General features: G+C 49.6%; 1 protein-coding gene across 1 annotated transcript in view; it reads right to left on the minus strand.

Annotated features, from left to right (window-relative positions):
• Kif26b (kinesin family member 26B) overlaps positions 1 to 16,035 on the minus strand; it is a 182,968-nt gene extending 166,933 nt beyond the window's left edge. The window contains exons 1-2 of the mRNA XM_013017285.1: positions 15,910 to 16,035; positions 7,580 to 8,113 (exon numbers count right to left, since the gene is read on the minus strand). Coding sequence (XP_012872739.1) covers positions 7,580 to 8,113; positions 15,910 to 16,035 — 660 coding nt within the window. The remainder of the gene's footprint in view (positions 1 to 7,579; positions 8,114 to 15,909) is intronic.
• Between the last annotated feature and the right edge of the window lie 458 nt (positions 16,036 to 16,493).

Raw genomic sequence — 16,493 nt, forward strand, 5'->3', positions numbered from 1 at the left:
CATAAGTAAAGATCTACAGATATAAACACATATAGATGTATACATTTTCATGCAAGCATGGTATACCAAACAGTGCACATAACATGGCCGCATGGCTTACATGCTTCTCTCTCATTTTGAGCCCACAGTTTTCTCCAGCTCCCAGCCTCCCTGCCTCCCACTGAGGTGATACAACACAGTGCTTTTGCTTCCACACCACGGGGCAGCAATACAGTGGAAACCTGACTTGGCATGCCGGTTACACAGAATGGCCTGGAAGACCCAGTGCGGGGAGCAGGTGCTGTAGGAGATCCTCTGCAGCTGGGCCAGTGGGGGCAGGGGGGGGCGGAGGGAGTGGAGGCCTGCGTGAGTTCTAACCCTGTCATGTCCTCCCGCTGGACCTCGTGCAGGACCCCTGACACGTCCAGGCTGGTTTTTGTCACCAGGTCATGTCTGGCCCCTGAGATCTGTTAGCTGGGCATAAGGGAGGATGAGAACATCACCGGCTCCTGGCACACCATCCCATCCATCAAGTCGTCCCACCCCTGCCCACTCGAGAACAGCGTGGCTGGACGGTTCAGGCTGGTTTGTAAATAGGAAGTGCCTGGACACAGCTTTGCCCACAGAGCCGGCTGCCTCTCTGCGTGCTTCCCCATGGCTCCTTCTTCCCCTGGCTTGCCCCAGGGGAAGCTACGGAAGGTGTAAGTTAACTCTCTAAGGCCTCTGATGCAGCACTATTGTAGCAGATTGTCTCCAGAGGCCCCCAGAATGGAGACAAATCTGCTTCTAGGGTGACCTAGACATATGAACGTGATGACTCGCCCCCTTACCTCCCGCCCCACAAACAGTAGTATGCTCATCTGTCCTGCTAAAGATGCTGGCACAGCAAAATCTCATTCTGATATTGTCTAGGATGGGGCTAGGTGAGGAGGAAACTTCCATCTCTCCATAGTCTGTAGCAATGTTAAAAGAAGCATCTGCATTTCACAAAAGTTTCACAAGAAAGCAAACCTATTAAAATTGTAATTTTTCCTTTGTTTATAAATAAGGAAAGCAAGAGGAGAAGCTGAGAGTCTTCAACATGTTCTTTCAGTGAGGAGAGTCTGAGCTTCTAAGGCACGTCAAACCACGCTGGATTATTTTACATGTGTCCTCTCCTCACCTCCACAGGGTGAGGAGATTCGAGTCTGCACATTACTGCATCTCTTCCCTTCGAAAAATCCCCACAGCTCAGAAACAATTGGTCAATGAGCTTTCAGTATTTTATCAATCGGTTCACTAATCCTGGCATGAGATAACTTCTAATTCAGAGGTGTTATCTTCAGGCTGCAAGGGTGATCCTGGGTTCCACCCCCAGCACCACAGGGAACATTTCTCACATGAGAAGTGATGTACATAGGGAAGTTAGCACTTGGGTTCTGCTGGGTGATATTCCTATAGTGTGTTTGAGACTTGTTTTATGCTTTTAGTACTGTTTCTCTACACTGGTGATTCTATTGAAAAAAGGTCCTGATATATATTATCTATCACCTACTTATTTCTATTCATCTATCCTTCTATCATTAATCCACCTATCATCTATTCTAACATCTGCCTATTACTTATCATCTATCATCCATCTGTTACTTATCATCCATCAATCATTTCCCTCTTATCCTCTACCTATTTATCTATCTACGTATCATGGGTTGAATAAGGTTTTCCACTAAAACTTTAGAATATGATCTTCTTTGAAAATAAGGTCTTTGTAGATATAATTAGTTAAGAATTGAGATGAAATTATGCTGGATGAGAACGTGTTTGTGACAAAGAGGAGGAGACACAGACAAGTGGCCACATGGAGACAGAAGCAGAGGGATGCACCATAAGCCAAGAAATGCCAAAAGAGGCACTGTTGGGAAGCACAAGCCCTGCTGACACCCCTAGTCTCTAGAACTAGGAAATAATATATTTCTATTGTTTAAAGCCAACTAGTCTATAATCATTTGTTTTGGCAGCTTAGACACTAGTATTTCCTCTCCTATCTGCCTCCCTCTCCTACCTATGGGCTCAATTGGTCTTCAGTTCAGCATTATTGGGTAGTAGAACCTTTTGGAGGTGGAGCCTGGGGAAATGAAGTGAGGTCACTGAGGGCATAACACTCAAAGGGGATTATGGGACCCCAGGCCCTTCTCGTCCTCTCTTCACTTCGTGGCCATGAGGTGACTAGTTTCCTCCACTGTGTACTTCCACCTTGATACTGTGCAGCACTTCAGGCCCACGGCCCTGGTACTGAAAACTCTGAACGCTTCCCCTCTTCTAAATGTGTCAAAGTGACAGGAAGCTGGCTGACAACTGTCCACTGCGCAGCGTATTACTACACTGCTGGACTTCGAACACCAGCTTCGGGTATAGCATTCCTCAAGGCCTGGGCCCCATGACACATATTCTCATCTCATTGGCTTGGGGTATAGATTCAGCATTGGGAATTATTTATATACAACCTCTCAAGTGATTCTAGTGTGCAGTCAAAATTCAGAACATCTGTTTTCAGAGAAGGAAAGCTTCACATTTCCTCCTCTAAAATCTCTGGTATGTCTTCTGCCTACTGAGCAGACAACAGTGCCAACCAGCACCCGGACTGCTCCAACCAGAATGCCAGAGCCTTCAAAGTCTTCCAAGCACATCAGATCCAGAAGCACCAGATGAGGCAAGAAGGATTTCTGTCAGGTCACAGGCTTGCAGGAATCTCTGTCCCCCAGCCTGGACCGGTTTCAGCAGCACGAGGCCCTTATGTAATGGTAATGACAGGGTGCCAGAGGTGGGTGGCTGTGGTGCCTGCTGGGACGGCTCCACCACCAGAGGGGAATCTGACACCACCGCACACCACAAATGCAGTGTGAGTCAGGGTTCAGATGACCCTGCCAGGGTGCTGGTGGCTCCACAAGGCATAGCACAGTGCTGAGTGGGGTACGGAGCCCCTGTTCCTGGCCATCAGCTTGCCTCTTCTTCCTCAGCCTCTCTGTCCTCGATGCTTAAAGCTTATTTCCTATGGTGTCAAGCAAATGGCCACATAGTTACTGTCCTTGAATTGTGAAAGCCAGGAGTCCAAATATCTGCAGAGCTGCTTCTTTCTGCCCTGGAGACTTGGGTCCCATCCTTTCCTCTGCATGACACCCTGACCTCTTCTCTCCTTGGGTTCTCGTCCTCCTGCCCTCCTTTTATGAGGATTCTCGAGACCACTGGGGCTGCCTACACAGGCACAGACAACCTCTATGGGACAGAGCCTCCGTCCCATCTGCTAAGTCGCTTCCACTGTGTGACCTGTCCCACCGAAGATGGCCTATCTGACTGCCCTCACTCAGCCTACCTCCAGTAACAGACATTCTCCATGAAAACTCAGGACTGCCCCAAGTTACTCTTTCTTTAACTGGGGATAAACAGAATTCTACCAAAAGGCAAGGAAGAATCTGGGATTCCCCAAATAGGATATTCCTGGGGATTTGCTCCTTCTGGGGATACTTTGGAAACATGAAAGAGCAAAAGCATCCAGAATCTCCCTTCTGCTACCTTGGGGTGGTTACACCATGGTGTGGTAAGAGGAGCTTGGCTCCAGGGACCCTCCTGCCATCCATACAAAGGGTCCCTAGGACCCCTGTTGGGAACTGGATCTCTTCGCCCTCCCTCTGGGTGCATCCCAGCTGTGGAGGACCAGCCTCCTCTTCTTATCCGGAACCTGGATTTGGGGTATGTGTGTAACAAGACCTCAAGGGTGGCAATGCCCACAAGCTTACTGTGCAGAGAAGAGCTGGGGCACTATGCAGAGGGCAGGGAAAACGCGGTGGGTTTCAGGGCAGTCAACCATCTCTGACTTGCTGGCCAGACCTTGAAGGGCTGAATATTTACTGCGCAGAATAATTACTGTTGGGCGGTGTGCACAGCAGGAGACACTCAGTCTGCCAGAGCCTGGCCCTGCCCCAGGGCATGGGGTGACAGTCACAACACCAGGGAAAGGGATTCGCAGCCAGGCCCCTAATCTCTTTATCTGAGATTTCCTCCCTCCCTGGAACTCAGAGATGATGCATGAATTTCCCTCCTTCCCATGGGAAAGAGGTAACAGAACACAAAAGACAATCTCAAGCTAGTGGCTTATAGTAGTCTTTGTAATCAGTGTCAGCCACATCGGCTTACCCTCAGCAGGGGCTGGATTCCAGTTTTCCCCAGCATTCTAGGCAGTGGGGTGTGGCTCCACCTCCCTAACTGGGAGGGTTGCCAGCCCTAGCCTGTGCCTCAGGGCACTGCTTTCTGAGGGCTTAGTAAGTACATATACAAAAAAAAACAACAACAACAACAACAACTAGGGCTGGGATGGTGGCTCAGTGGTAGAGTGCTTGCCTTGCATGCATAAGGCCCTGGGTTCAGTTCCCCAGTGGTAGAATTGTAGCCTTGAGCAAAGGTCGGGGACAAGCCCAGGCTCTCTGAGATCATCCCAGAACCAGTACCCCCCCCAAAAAAAAATCTTTTATCCAAAACAGGGGAAGAAAAGCAGAAATATTGAAAAAAAACAATGAAATACACCAATGTCTCCTAATAATTCTTTTTAGCAGCATCTCCCAGTTTTCTGCCTCATTCAGCTTTTTCTCCTACTGAGCATCTTCTGTGAAAACACTGGTTCCAAGATCTACCAACTCAGAGCTTCAGTGTAGCAGCCCATTGCTCTGAGGAATCCAGATACCTGACAAAGACTTGGGACATGGAAGGGAAATATGAGCTGCCTGTGTGAGTGATGTGTGTGACCAGCACTATGGGCGTGGTGGGAATATGCTCACCTGGACATTTAATCCACACCAGCAAAGCCCTACTCTCCATTAATACTTGGCTACATACATGAGAAGACACGAGCCATAGCTATACCCATATAATAGAGTATTACACTGCCATTAAAGATCATATTTTATTTCTGCAGTATAAGGGATGGAAGTGCAAGTGCTCTACCACCTACCTATAGCCTCAACTCTGAAGATCGTATTGGGGAAAAAATACAGCATGGGAAAATCTATTAGGAGAAAAGCAGACCATAGGATTAAGGCTAGTCTCAATTGTAAAAGCTGTGTGAGTGTATGAGGACATACACCCGACGTGTTTCATAGTTTAAACTTTTTCACTTCATTTTAGTTTCACTTTAAAACAGTGTGTTTCTCTTTATAGTTTTCAAACTGGTATATTTTAAAGTAATTAATAGTAAAACCCCCGCAGCATTCTACAATGAAAAGAGGAGGAGCCTGGTGGAGGGCTTTACATCACCAGGTATGTGCTGAAAGGGGCCCAGCCACTTCCTCCCTCTCTTTTGCTTCCTGGCAGTAAGGTGAACGGTTTGGCTTGACCACAATTTGCCCACTGCGGTATACCCTCTCACTCAGGTTCAAAGGCAACAAAATCAATTAATCATGCATGGAAATCCAAAACTGTGAGCCAATCAAACTTTTCCTCTCTGTAAACAGATTGTTTCAGACATTTCTTTTTTCTTTTTTCCTGGTCGAGGGGCTTGAACTCTGGGCCTGGGTGCTATCCCTGCGCTCTTCAGCTCAAGGCGAGCACTCTACTGCTTGAGCCACAGCTTCACTTTTGGTTTTCTGGTGGTTTATTGGAGATAAGAGTCTCACAGACTTTCCTGCCCGGGCTGGCTTTGAACCGTGATCCTCAGATCTCAGTCTTCTCAGTAGCTAGGATTACAGGCGTGAGCCACCAGTGCCCGGCTCAGACATTTCTTATGGTCATAGAAAACTAACCAGCATTCTCTGGATCATTGTTTTCTGGACTAGTCTCTAAAGCATCCTTACTGGTAATATAATATAATATATATCAAAGCAGGAGTTCTCTTTGGTATACCAAGCCTGAAAAGGAGTTATATCTAGGCAGGGTGCTAGCAGGGTTGTGTGGGGTGCGCTAGGAAAGATGGGGGCTTCTGTGCTGGGAAAATGCATGCCTTGGTGAAGTGGAGCTGGTGCTGCCTGTCCGTGGCTGAGTGGCCACAGCCATTTGATTTCTCTAAGCGCAATCCCCCCTCGATCCCTCTACCCCGTCAGAAAAAGGAAGGCCTAGCAGCTTCCCCCCTGCAGGCCTGCGCAGGAGAAATAGAATGACCTGTGCTTGGTAACTTGGAAACTGTAAGGCCCTCAGTAAAGGAAAAGCTTGACAATCTCTAAGAATGCTAACTTCTTAGGAAAATTATCAGTGGTTCTATTTTCCTTCAAGAGCTCACCAGTCACAATCCATGACCCCCTCAAACACTCCTGAAAAGTGACCAGGAATTTTATCGGCCACCTTGAACTCATTTACGCTTTCCCTGTATCCCTCGCGTGTCACAAGCAGTACATGTGTCCATTCTGCTGTCCACTGGACAGGCTGGCTTTCCTAGGTTCTCCTGCAGGAGAACAGGGCTGGTTCCCGAATCACCACTCCTAGACACGGATGTCACAGGCCAGGCTGGGCCCCAAGCGCCAGTGAGGCCTTCCACACTCCTTTCCTCATTTTTTTTGACTGGCTGCAACAGCTCTGGTGGAGGCCACATTTAATGGAAGAAGCCTCAGGCCCTACATCACAGCCTGAGGCCATTCTCCAACACCCACTAACACAGGGCCCATGGGAAATCCCAAGAAGCAGAATCTGTATCTCCCCTGACTAACACCCCTGACCATATCCCCCTCAGTACTGCAGTGTCAGCCCACACTCCCCACTGTGCCCTACAGGAGGGACATGGGACAGGAAGCAGAGGAGATAAGCCCAACCCCACCCAACAGGAAAACTCACCTGGAGGAAAAAACAGGTCAAATTCTTTTTCAATTCCCTGGCTGATTTAAGACTTGCCCTCCTTCTTCTATAACGAAACTTGGGGTGTATACTAGTCCAGAGAACTGAAGCATCAGGCAGAGCCTTTGACAACCCAGTCCTAGTGGAATTTAGAAGTGAGATGCCCAGAGAGAAGGGTTGAGCCCCATGATGGCAGGAGAGGGTGCTAGACGGGGGCTACAGAGGTGTACACCATAGAAGCAGGCCAGCAAGGCAGAGAACTGATCCCCTACATTTCTTATTCCCAGGATGTCCAACCCAAGCCACAGGCTGCTCAAGGTCATGATTTAGGGACCTACCATATGCTTCAGTTAAAAAAATCACTCCCCACTTTGTCTTAATTTCAACATTCTTTGTGAACAGACACCACAATCCCTAACGGTACACCCGATGCGGGACTGACTCCGTGGCTTCCATACATTGCCTGGTTTCTTTCCCACCATTATCCTGTCCATTCCTAAGTGAGAGACATGAGCCCAGGACCAGGCAAACACCTGCAGGAGGCACATATTGCTCATGAGCGGGTGAGGCCAGGGCCCAGTCCACGCATCTCCAGGCCTACGCAAGGCTGTGCAGTGTGCCTGGTGGGCACTGCAGGGCAGCTATAGCAATGAGGATGTCTTAGGAAGAGGAGAGGACACCCGGGTTGGAGGACCTCCCCACCCCCCAGCAGGCAGGAGCACCCTAGTGAGAGTACTCCAGGAGGAACGTGGAAGCTCAGACTCTTGAGGCAGGCGTTCAGAAGAAAGGCAGAGATCACGAATGCACTCACCTGGTATGGGTACAGGGTGACCCCGTTGGTTCTTGAAAGGGACCAGGTGCCGTCCAGGTACTGGTGAGCCTGAACGGCCACGGAGTTGAGAACATTCCCATTATTGGGACTCGTGGCCGTCTGGAGGCCGGCCTTGGCCTGGTGGGTGGGGGACCCGCTCTTCTTCTCCAGCCCATTGCTGACCCCCAGGCTGTTGGGCTTGCTGCTGTGCTTGTTGACCAGGCCCGTGTAGTTGGAAGGGGCATAGGCGGCAGGCACAAAGGCCCAGTCCCTGGGCTGGTGGAGGCTGCCTGTGTGCCGCGAGCCGGCCAGCACAGGGATGGGGGAGAGTGGCGGCGGGGAGCCAGGGGCAGCATCGCAGTGCTCGCTGCTGGCCGCCTGCTCCAAGGTCAGCACCATCTGAATGGCCTCCTGCTTCAGCTGGTTCAGGTGCGTGGCACAAATGTCACAGCGGTTGTCCCGGTCATTCCAAGCCTTCCGGATGGTGTTGGGGACCTGAAGTTTGTCGTGAACCACAGCAGAGAAGTCAGGATCCTGGAGAACACATGGGAGAAGGTAAAAAGGAGAGCCTGAAACTTGAGGCTGGCCCGCACAATCCCACCTTAGCCTCCAAAGAGTCTGACTGGCACCCAATACTACAAACCACACAACAGGAGCTCTCCGTGGTGGGCAGGGTTAGAGTAGAAACCTTCGCAGACATTACAGAACAAAACCCCTTAGCATCTTCAGCAGACAGCCAAGTACAAATGCTTCAGAGTCTCCTGGGTCCAACCTAGACCTCCTGAAGTGTTAGACCAGAAGACTCAGAGGCATGTCACACAGGTGTGTGTCTTCCCGCCTCCCTCCCCAGGCCCTCTCATCCACCGATGTTACTAAGATCAGGAGCAGAGATTCTGTTCTAAGAACTTTTGATCTCAGCAGCACCATGTGCTAAGTATCACCAAAGGAAAACCACAACCAAACAGGTTCAGGACCAGGAACTCTGCAAACGTCACCCATGAACCAGTGTTGACCACCCACCCCACAGCAGGCTGGCTGCAGCTATGTCTGTGAATCTGCCTTGCTGCCCCACCACAACCACCAAAGACACTTTGCTTTCCCCGTGAGTTTCATCCCCACTATGACTTTAAAACCTCCAGCTCAAGCTTGTGTGGTGCTGCCCTGGATACTCAGGAGTCAGAGGCAGGAGGGTTGTGAGTTCAAGGACAACTAGGGCTACTGTACTGGTGAGACCCTATCTCAAAAACAAGATAAAAACAAAAGAGCTGAGGGTGTCATTCATGTGTTGGAATGCTCATCTCACACACCCATGAGGCCCTGGGTTCAATTCTCAGCATCGCAAAACAAACAAAAAAACCACCACCAAAGAGAAAAACTACTTAAAGTCAGAAGCCCTCCCTAGCACACATCAGAAGGGTAACTCTCACAGAAAAGCAGCATTAGACACAGAAGCAGCCCTAGGCATGCTGATGGGTACTGGCATAAGTCTGGGTTCACCTTCCTTTGACCTTGGGGAACTATGTGGCCTGGACAACTTATTCAATCTCCTGGAACTCCTCATCTGCCACAGCCCACATGGACAGAGGCGCTGCGGCATCTCTTGGGCCCAGTTGAATGTTCAGGTTCAACATTTGCCAGCCTCACCCGGAACGATCATTTTCCTCTGGGGCATTAGAGTAAAAATCTGCCCTTCTCAAATCTGCTGTAGCTCTTACAGGGAGAAGCCCCACCAGGGCTTACATGGGGCGTGCCGGGGTATGGCTGAGGAGAGGGTGGGAAGCAGCCAGGGCAGGCAGGAAGAAAGCTGATGGGAGGGTAGCTGTTAATTACAATCTGTCTGGACTTGGGGCACCAGTGTTATGTTTCCCTAACAGCCCCTCGGCACACAGTGATTACCTGATTCATAAATCAAGAGGCCTCCCTAACACGGAGGTAGCAGGGAGTGGCTCAGAAGACGGAAACTCAGGCAGCTGGAGAAAATGACAGAAAGCAGTAGGAGGTCAAGGTTGACCAGAGAAGCCGGGGAGCCCCACGAGGCTCATCTCACAGTGCTCCTCAGACCACAGGGAGAGTACACTGAATATCCTGCCACTACTACTCACAATTCTGCAACAGCCAAACGGACATCTCCTCCAACACCCTCTCTTTCTTTGCAGCATAACAAGGTTTTATAAGAAACACTCATTTACTCAAAAAGAATGTATGTGGCTTTCCATATGTGCTACAGTACCATTTCTTGCTTTTTTGTATGACAATCCATAATGAGAATTTTTCCTTATCAACAATTTTTCCCTTATCAAAAAACATGTGGAAATGTTATTTTTAATGACCATATGCCATTTTTCTCCTCCGGTTGTTCTGCCATTTCCTTATTTATCCCCACGTTCTATTGCATAATTTAAGATAACACAAGAAACCTGGGGAATGGCATATATGTGCACTCCACAACCAATGGTGTGTTTTTTCAAGTCAACAAACTATTGAGTTTCAAGCAGCACGAAAGGAATTGCTTTTTTGGAAAAATGTGCATTCAGCCAATCGTCTGGGAGACATGGCATGCTGGTGGGGGAGGGGAGCAGCGGCAGAAGAGGACCCCCCCCCAGCACAGGACATGGGGCCCTGGACTCGAGTCTCTGCCTCTGCACTTGGCTGGCAGGGGCATGACTGCCCCTGGGCTGAGAAGCACTGTCCTCTTCTCTCCTTGGTTTTACCACTCTCCAAATAGGTAATATTGACTTCCAACACACCAGGCACCACTGCCCTGGGCAGGGGGATCTGAGGATCCCTGGGAACAATCCCTGGCCTGTGTGAATTCAAAGGCAGGGGGCTTTCCTGGCTCCTGGACTAGCAGACGCCACACCCTTTGCTGCCCCACACATGAGCCCCACAGACAGGACTACAGGGGCCACTTCCGGTTTTCTAGTGGTTTATTGGAGATAGGAGTCTCACGGTCTTTCCAGCCTGGGCTGGCTTTGAACCGCGATTCTCAGATCTCAGCCTCCTGAGTAGCTAGGATTACAGGCGTGAGCCACCGGCGCCCAGCTCAAAATCATTATAAGCTGATTATCTAGGCTATCTAGTTGCACTGACAGAGAGCTAACTAGCACGGTCACTTATTAGACAGCTGCCCTGATATGGAAATCTGTCCGTCTGGCTGCAGAGCCTCATGCGGCCTCTCCCTTTACTGATTCTTCCTTGAGCCATTAGAATAGAGTCTCTGGCTTTTCTGTTCATCTGTTCATCTTTTCCCAAGAAAGTAACAATGATATACAAGAGGATTTTTAAAATGTTTAACCCTTCAGCCCAGTTCCCCAGGAAGAAGACAAGAGACACCACCTAGAGGAAAATTCCGGACCAGTCCCACCCCACTGACTCACAGCAAGCAAGAAGCTGCTCCCTGCAGAACTGGTGGCAGGCCCTCAGCATGAGGAGGGACTGCTAATGAGGGCCATGGGGTCTGCGGAACTCAGGCAAGAAAATGAGAAGGGCCAGCCAGGCCCACAAAGCCATTTCCTGGTGTTCCTGGTTGCTTTCCATTCCATTCCATCCTCAGAGGGACAGGTTGCCTAGCAATAAATGCCAATGTCACTGGCCCGGCAGGGTGTTTTTCCGCATTCTTTTAGCCAAAGAGTGCTTCTGGTATGTTCCTCCAAAGCGTCTAGGCCCCCCCAGTGAAGGCAACAGCTGGCCTCTCCTCCAGCATGTGTCCCACATTTCCTGTTGGTGTTTGCTTCTGGTTTATTATTTTAGCAGCCTCTAATGACAAGCTCAACAAGATTTAAGCTATTCTTCAAAGGCAGTTCCTTCCCACTTTGTTCCTAAACTTTCTTCCTCCATAAACTGTCCCAAGAGGCCCAGAAGGGAGGACAGGGCCCTGAGAATGACACGGGCTTTGCTCTCCCCCAGCAGCCTTCCACAGATGAACGGTGCTTACCTTCACACTTCCTCTATCCTCAGCACTAGAGTTTGCGAGTTCCCACCCCCTGCCCGCCAGGATACCCTTTCTTTCTGAGACCCTCCATGCTTCCTTCACAAAGGCAGCTGTCCAAACGGATGGCTCTCCTCGGAACAGAAACTACAGACTTGAAGGTTTGCAGATCTGAGGCAATCTGAACACCAATGTTCTCTTTCCTAGCTTAGCACTCTGGAGTCAGACCATGAGTTGGACATCTCTCAAAGAAGTGATCTGCTTCCTCCTCTGTACTTCCAGAAGGAAGATGGAGATAAATCAGCCAAATCTGAATCCGTCACTGGAGGGAAGACAGCTTAACCTTAAAATCTACAGACACGCCTCTACAAGACGCTCTTCCTCCTTCTGCTGGCTCCCCCACATGTGACTGAGGATCTAGGGGTACAAAGGGTTAGTCACCCAGAGTCTTTGCATGTTACCTTGACCCAGCAGGAATGACCCTGGGCTGAATATCAGTATCCACAGAACGACTCCCCCGACCACGATGAAGACCCATGCTACCTGGAGGGTAGCCAGGGAACAAACAAGACTGAGACACAGCGATGGCACCCCGCTGCCCACACCCCGGGGGGCTCTACCATGCCTACTAGCAGCGTCTTTCCTTTCTGAGACCCTCCATGGTTGGCCACAAAGCCAGCTGTCCATATTGATGGCTCTTTTCTGAATGGCAACTACAAACTTGAAGGTGTAGACTAAAGGAAGTCACTAATCGCTAGGTGTGATGCAAGGGGTTAAGCATGGTGTCTTCTCCAAAGCAAGCCCTTAGGAGAGCACCAGGGGGTCCACAGCCCTACTTCCTCAGTGTAAAACTCCACAGAAAGCCCTCTGGCTGCCAGGCAGTAGTGGAACGCCAGGTCTGCAGCAAGGCCACTAGTGTACCCTTCCCTCAGTAGGAGGGATCACACGTGGTATGCGCTCCCACATGAGTCCTGGTGTGTGCAGAAAATGAAAGTAATGCTGGGTAATGAGCTGAAAGAGACAGAGGGAGAAAAACCACCACCAGGAAAGATGTTAAATGTCAGATCAAAGCTGTTCTACACAGGAATGTGAAATAAACCGGTGTAGTGGCTGCACCCAGTCTAGCACAAGGATGGCACCGATGGTAGAGGATGGAGTGTGGCTGTGGTCCAATCACTTGGGAGGCGGGGAGCACCAAAGGCAGGGGGGAACGCAGCTCACAGGACATTTGAAAAAGTGCCATAGGCAAAAAGTCCATTGGACTTCAGACATAGACATACCCTCAACCTACAACAGCACAGCCCACACGCGCCAAGACTGCACATCAAGACAGCTGTGAACGACACAAGCTCAGAAGCTAAACAAACCAAACATAACGATTCTGTCCAAATCAGAGGCAGCTACACAAAGAGCAGAGGTAAAAGGCTCGGGCTTCAGTAGACAGGGTTGGGGGCCTGTCCATGACACCAGCACACCTTCTATGAGCCTCCGCACTCCCACTGCTAAGTGGGGAATAATACCTACATTGCAAAGTGGTTTAAGGATTAGAAATGACTCACAAGGACAGTATGCAAGAGATATTAGTTCGATCCTCCCAAAACAGCATCAACAACAAAGATCATCTTACTTCAAAAGAAAAGGAAGAATTCTAACTAGAATGTGATATGATGAAGAATAGTTTACAGTCGGGTGCTAGTGGCTCACACTTGTAATCCAGCTACTATGGAGGCTGAGATCTGGAGGATCAAGGTTCAAAGCCAGCTAGGCAGAAAAGTTCACAAGACTCCATCTTTAGCCAGCAAAATGTTAGACTGGAGGCATGGCTCAAGTGGTAGAGCCACAGCTGTGAGCAAATAAAATGAGCAAACTTGAGGCCTTGAGTTCAAACCCCAGTACCAGGACAAAAAAAAAAAAACAGTTCATGAATTAAAAAAAAAAAACCACACAAGCAAAGTACTCCTCAGGACTATAAGATCTTCATTAATGTCCATGTCTCATCTTCTCCAGCTAGATGGCATGCACAGCATCTGTGGATTCTTTGGGAGATTTTTGTGAAGACTGTGGGGAGTTTGAGTCTCTGAGTCTCTGTGACCAGAAGCCATTTTAAAAACCTATTCATACTTCAATCCCTTACATGGAGAAGTGGGGATTCGTAATGGAGCCTATTAAGTGTAATGTGCAGCCTGTTCTCAGTAGGCGCTAAATGGGTGGTGTCCGTGATCGTCAGTGCTAAGGAGATCCTAGACATTCTGCGGACTGTGGTCCCAGAATAGCGTACAAATTTTGTATTTTATATGATGGTGGTGATGGTGATAATGATGGTGATAGTGATGACAATGGGGGTGTTGGCAACAACCTTTCAGCTTACTTTTACACAGGAGACTTAGCAAACACGGTTAAAATTTAAAAGGGAGAGGATTAAAAGGCAGGCACCATGGCTCATCCCTGTAATCCTAGCTACCCAGGAGGCTGGGAGCTGAGAATTATGGTTTGAAACGAGCCAAGTAGAAAAGTCCAGGAGAGTTTTTTTCTCCAATTAACCACATGGCTGAGTGCCAACCTTGAGCAAAAGCACTAAGGGACAGCACCCAGGATCCGAGTTGAAGTCCCAGGAACAATACAAAATAAAAGGAGGCAGGGATGGTAGAAAAGGGAGCACATGGTCTTTAGATAATCCTCTTACATTTTGGCAAGTTAACATCTTCCCAAAAAAAACACAGAAGTAAGAACAGGTCCCTGGAGGTCCTGGCCGGTCTGCTGCATGGCCCCTGACTGATTCTCAATTCACAGGATGAAGGGAGCCACACACTGTTCATTTCCTTGGCACTTGAGCACACGCTTCTCCCTGAACACCAGCTGAATGAAGCTTGTTTTTATTCGTCAAGCCTTCCAAGAGGCTTCGCTAGATGCCAGGCTGGACTCATGGGCCACTCTGCCAGTGCCTCCTGCCCAGCAGGGATGACTTCATGTTTGCTATCTCCAAACCTGAAAATCTCATTCTCTAGTCTGAACCTTGGCTCTGGGCGAATAGAATCCACTCACAAACTTAAGATCTTAAGAGCTTAAGATCAAAGAGTAGATCCCTACTACATACTTAAAGGTCACCCTTCACTTTCAAGTTCATGTTCAACATGACACCAACGTTAAGTGCTGGACTTCACAAATGTAAGCCCTCGTTACAATTTTGGCACAACACACTAAAATCTATATAGGCTGTACTTCTTATGTGTAAGCTTTGATGTATCATCTGATGGCAAATGAAATTATTTCCATGTATAAGTAGCTGTGTTTGTATAACATTATGAAGGATTCTGATAATTATCTAATTACAAAATGGTCTAATGTTTCTGTTCCTTTTCATCGATTCTATATGTATGAACATATGTATGAACATATGAACATATGTACATATGAACATGTGTACATATGAACATATGTATTTCTCTGAGTTCACTTCAAACAGATGAAATATCTAAAATTTGGAAGTGGTGATGTCATTTCCAAAAGATGAAGTTTTAGCAGAAAAACGCCGTTTGTTCCTTGTCCCACAACAAACTGAAATCTGTGAGGTCAAAGCGGGGCACAGCTTTCCTCACAGCCTTGCCAGACCTCTTCCACGGCTCCCGTGGGACCAGCAGGGTCCCAGCATGGGCTCTGCCACCCTGCAGGTACCCTGTCACTGCCCTGCCTGGGTCTCTGCTCGGGTTCCTGTCTTGATGGTAAATCTCACCTGGCCTTGAGGCCATGGGACAACTTTGGGGGTCAGGGTTATTACCACCACCACCCCCCACAGTGAGCAGGAGATTCTAGGTATCTGCACATGCCCCCACGTGTCAAGTGCGAATTTTACATGCGCACCACTTACTGAGTGTCGATCACACATTCATCAAGCTGAAAACAAACATCTTCCTCCTTCATCCCCGGGGCCAGAAGTTCCCCCCCCCCCCCCCCGCCGTCTGACTCACGCATCCCACTCAGCAAACACACACTTCCTTATGGGAGTCACACATGCTCTATCTGTGCCATCAGACACATTCCACGGGGGCAGAAACCATGCCCGAGTCTTCATGGTGATGGCACTAGCAGCTCCTGCCCCTCCATCCCCGAGTCTGCTCACAAGACAGCAGCCAAACTAGGCCCTTTGCATCTTAAACCTGACCCTGGCATTCCTCAGCTTCCCAGAGTCAAAGTCAACTGCTAGCCCTGGCTGCCCGGTGCCCTTCGGCTGCAGCTCTGCTATGTGCGCTGTGACGCCAGGTGTGTCAGCCACACCAGCCTTCTCGCTGCTCTCCTACCCAGCCTCCGCACCCCTGCATGGAACACGCCCTCGTGACATCCTGACATCACCTGGTGGCCCTCACCCCTGCAGATGCTCCAATGCCACCTTTGCCACAAGACTCACCCATTCGTGGATATCCCTCTGGTACTGGTTTTGAAGCACAGAGACACAGCAAGGGTGAGGGCCTGTCCCCACCAGGGTCTCTGTGGCCTGGCTCTGACCCCTGCGGGACACTGGGAACTGTGTCATCCCTCCAGGAAGGGGTGCTGACAAGGCGTGTCTCACAGTGTCGGGGCTCAGCGCCTGCTCTTCACAAAGCACCAATCACCCAGCCCCGCCCTGCTCCAGTGCCCAGACAGAAACCTTGACCTTCGCCTCTGGCCTGTTCCTTCCCCCACTCACCAGAGGGGTCCCTCTCCTCACCTCTCCACAGGTCTAAGGGTGGTCTCTGCCCAGAACCTGCTTCTGGGTCTTCTCCCCATTTTCCTTGGGTGTGGAGATGCTAAGCCCTGGAAAGCACTCTCTCCAGGGCCGGACTGTCCGGTGAAGGGACAGCGAGGAGGGCTGGGGGTGTAGGGGTAAAGGGCTTCTGACAACTGAAACCTTCCATCTCGGGCCTCCTGCCCCAGTCTCTACTCCTGCCTCATCCTCCCCGGTGATGTGCTGTGGAGCAAGCCCCTGGGGTACGGTTGGCACAGTGCACAAGC

The sequence above is a fragment of the Dipodomys ordii genome, unplaced genomic scaffold (genome assembly GCF_000151885.1).
Source record: "Dipodomys ordii isolate 6190 unplaced genomic scaffold, Dord_2.0 Scaffold35, whole genome shotgun sequence".
Classification (NCBI taxonomy): domain Eukaryota; kingdom Metazoa; phylum Chordata; class Mammalia; order Rodentia; family Heteromyidae; genus Dipodomys; species Dipodomys ordii.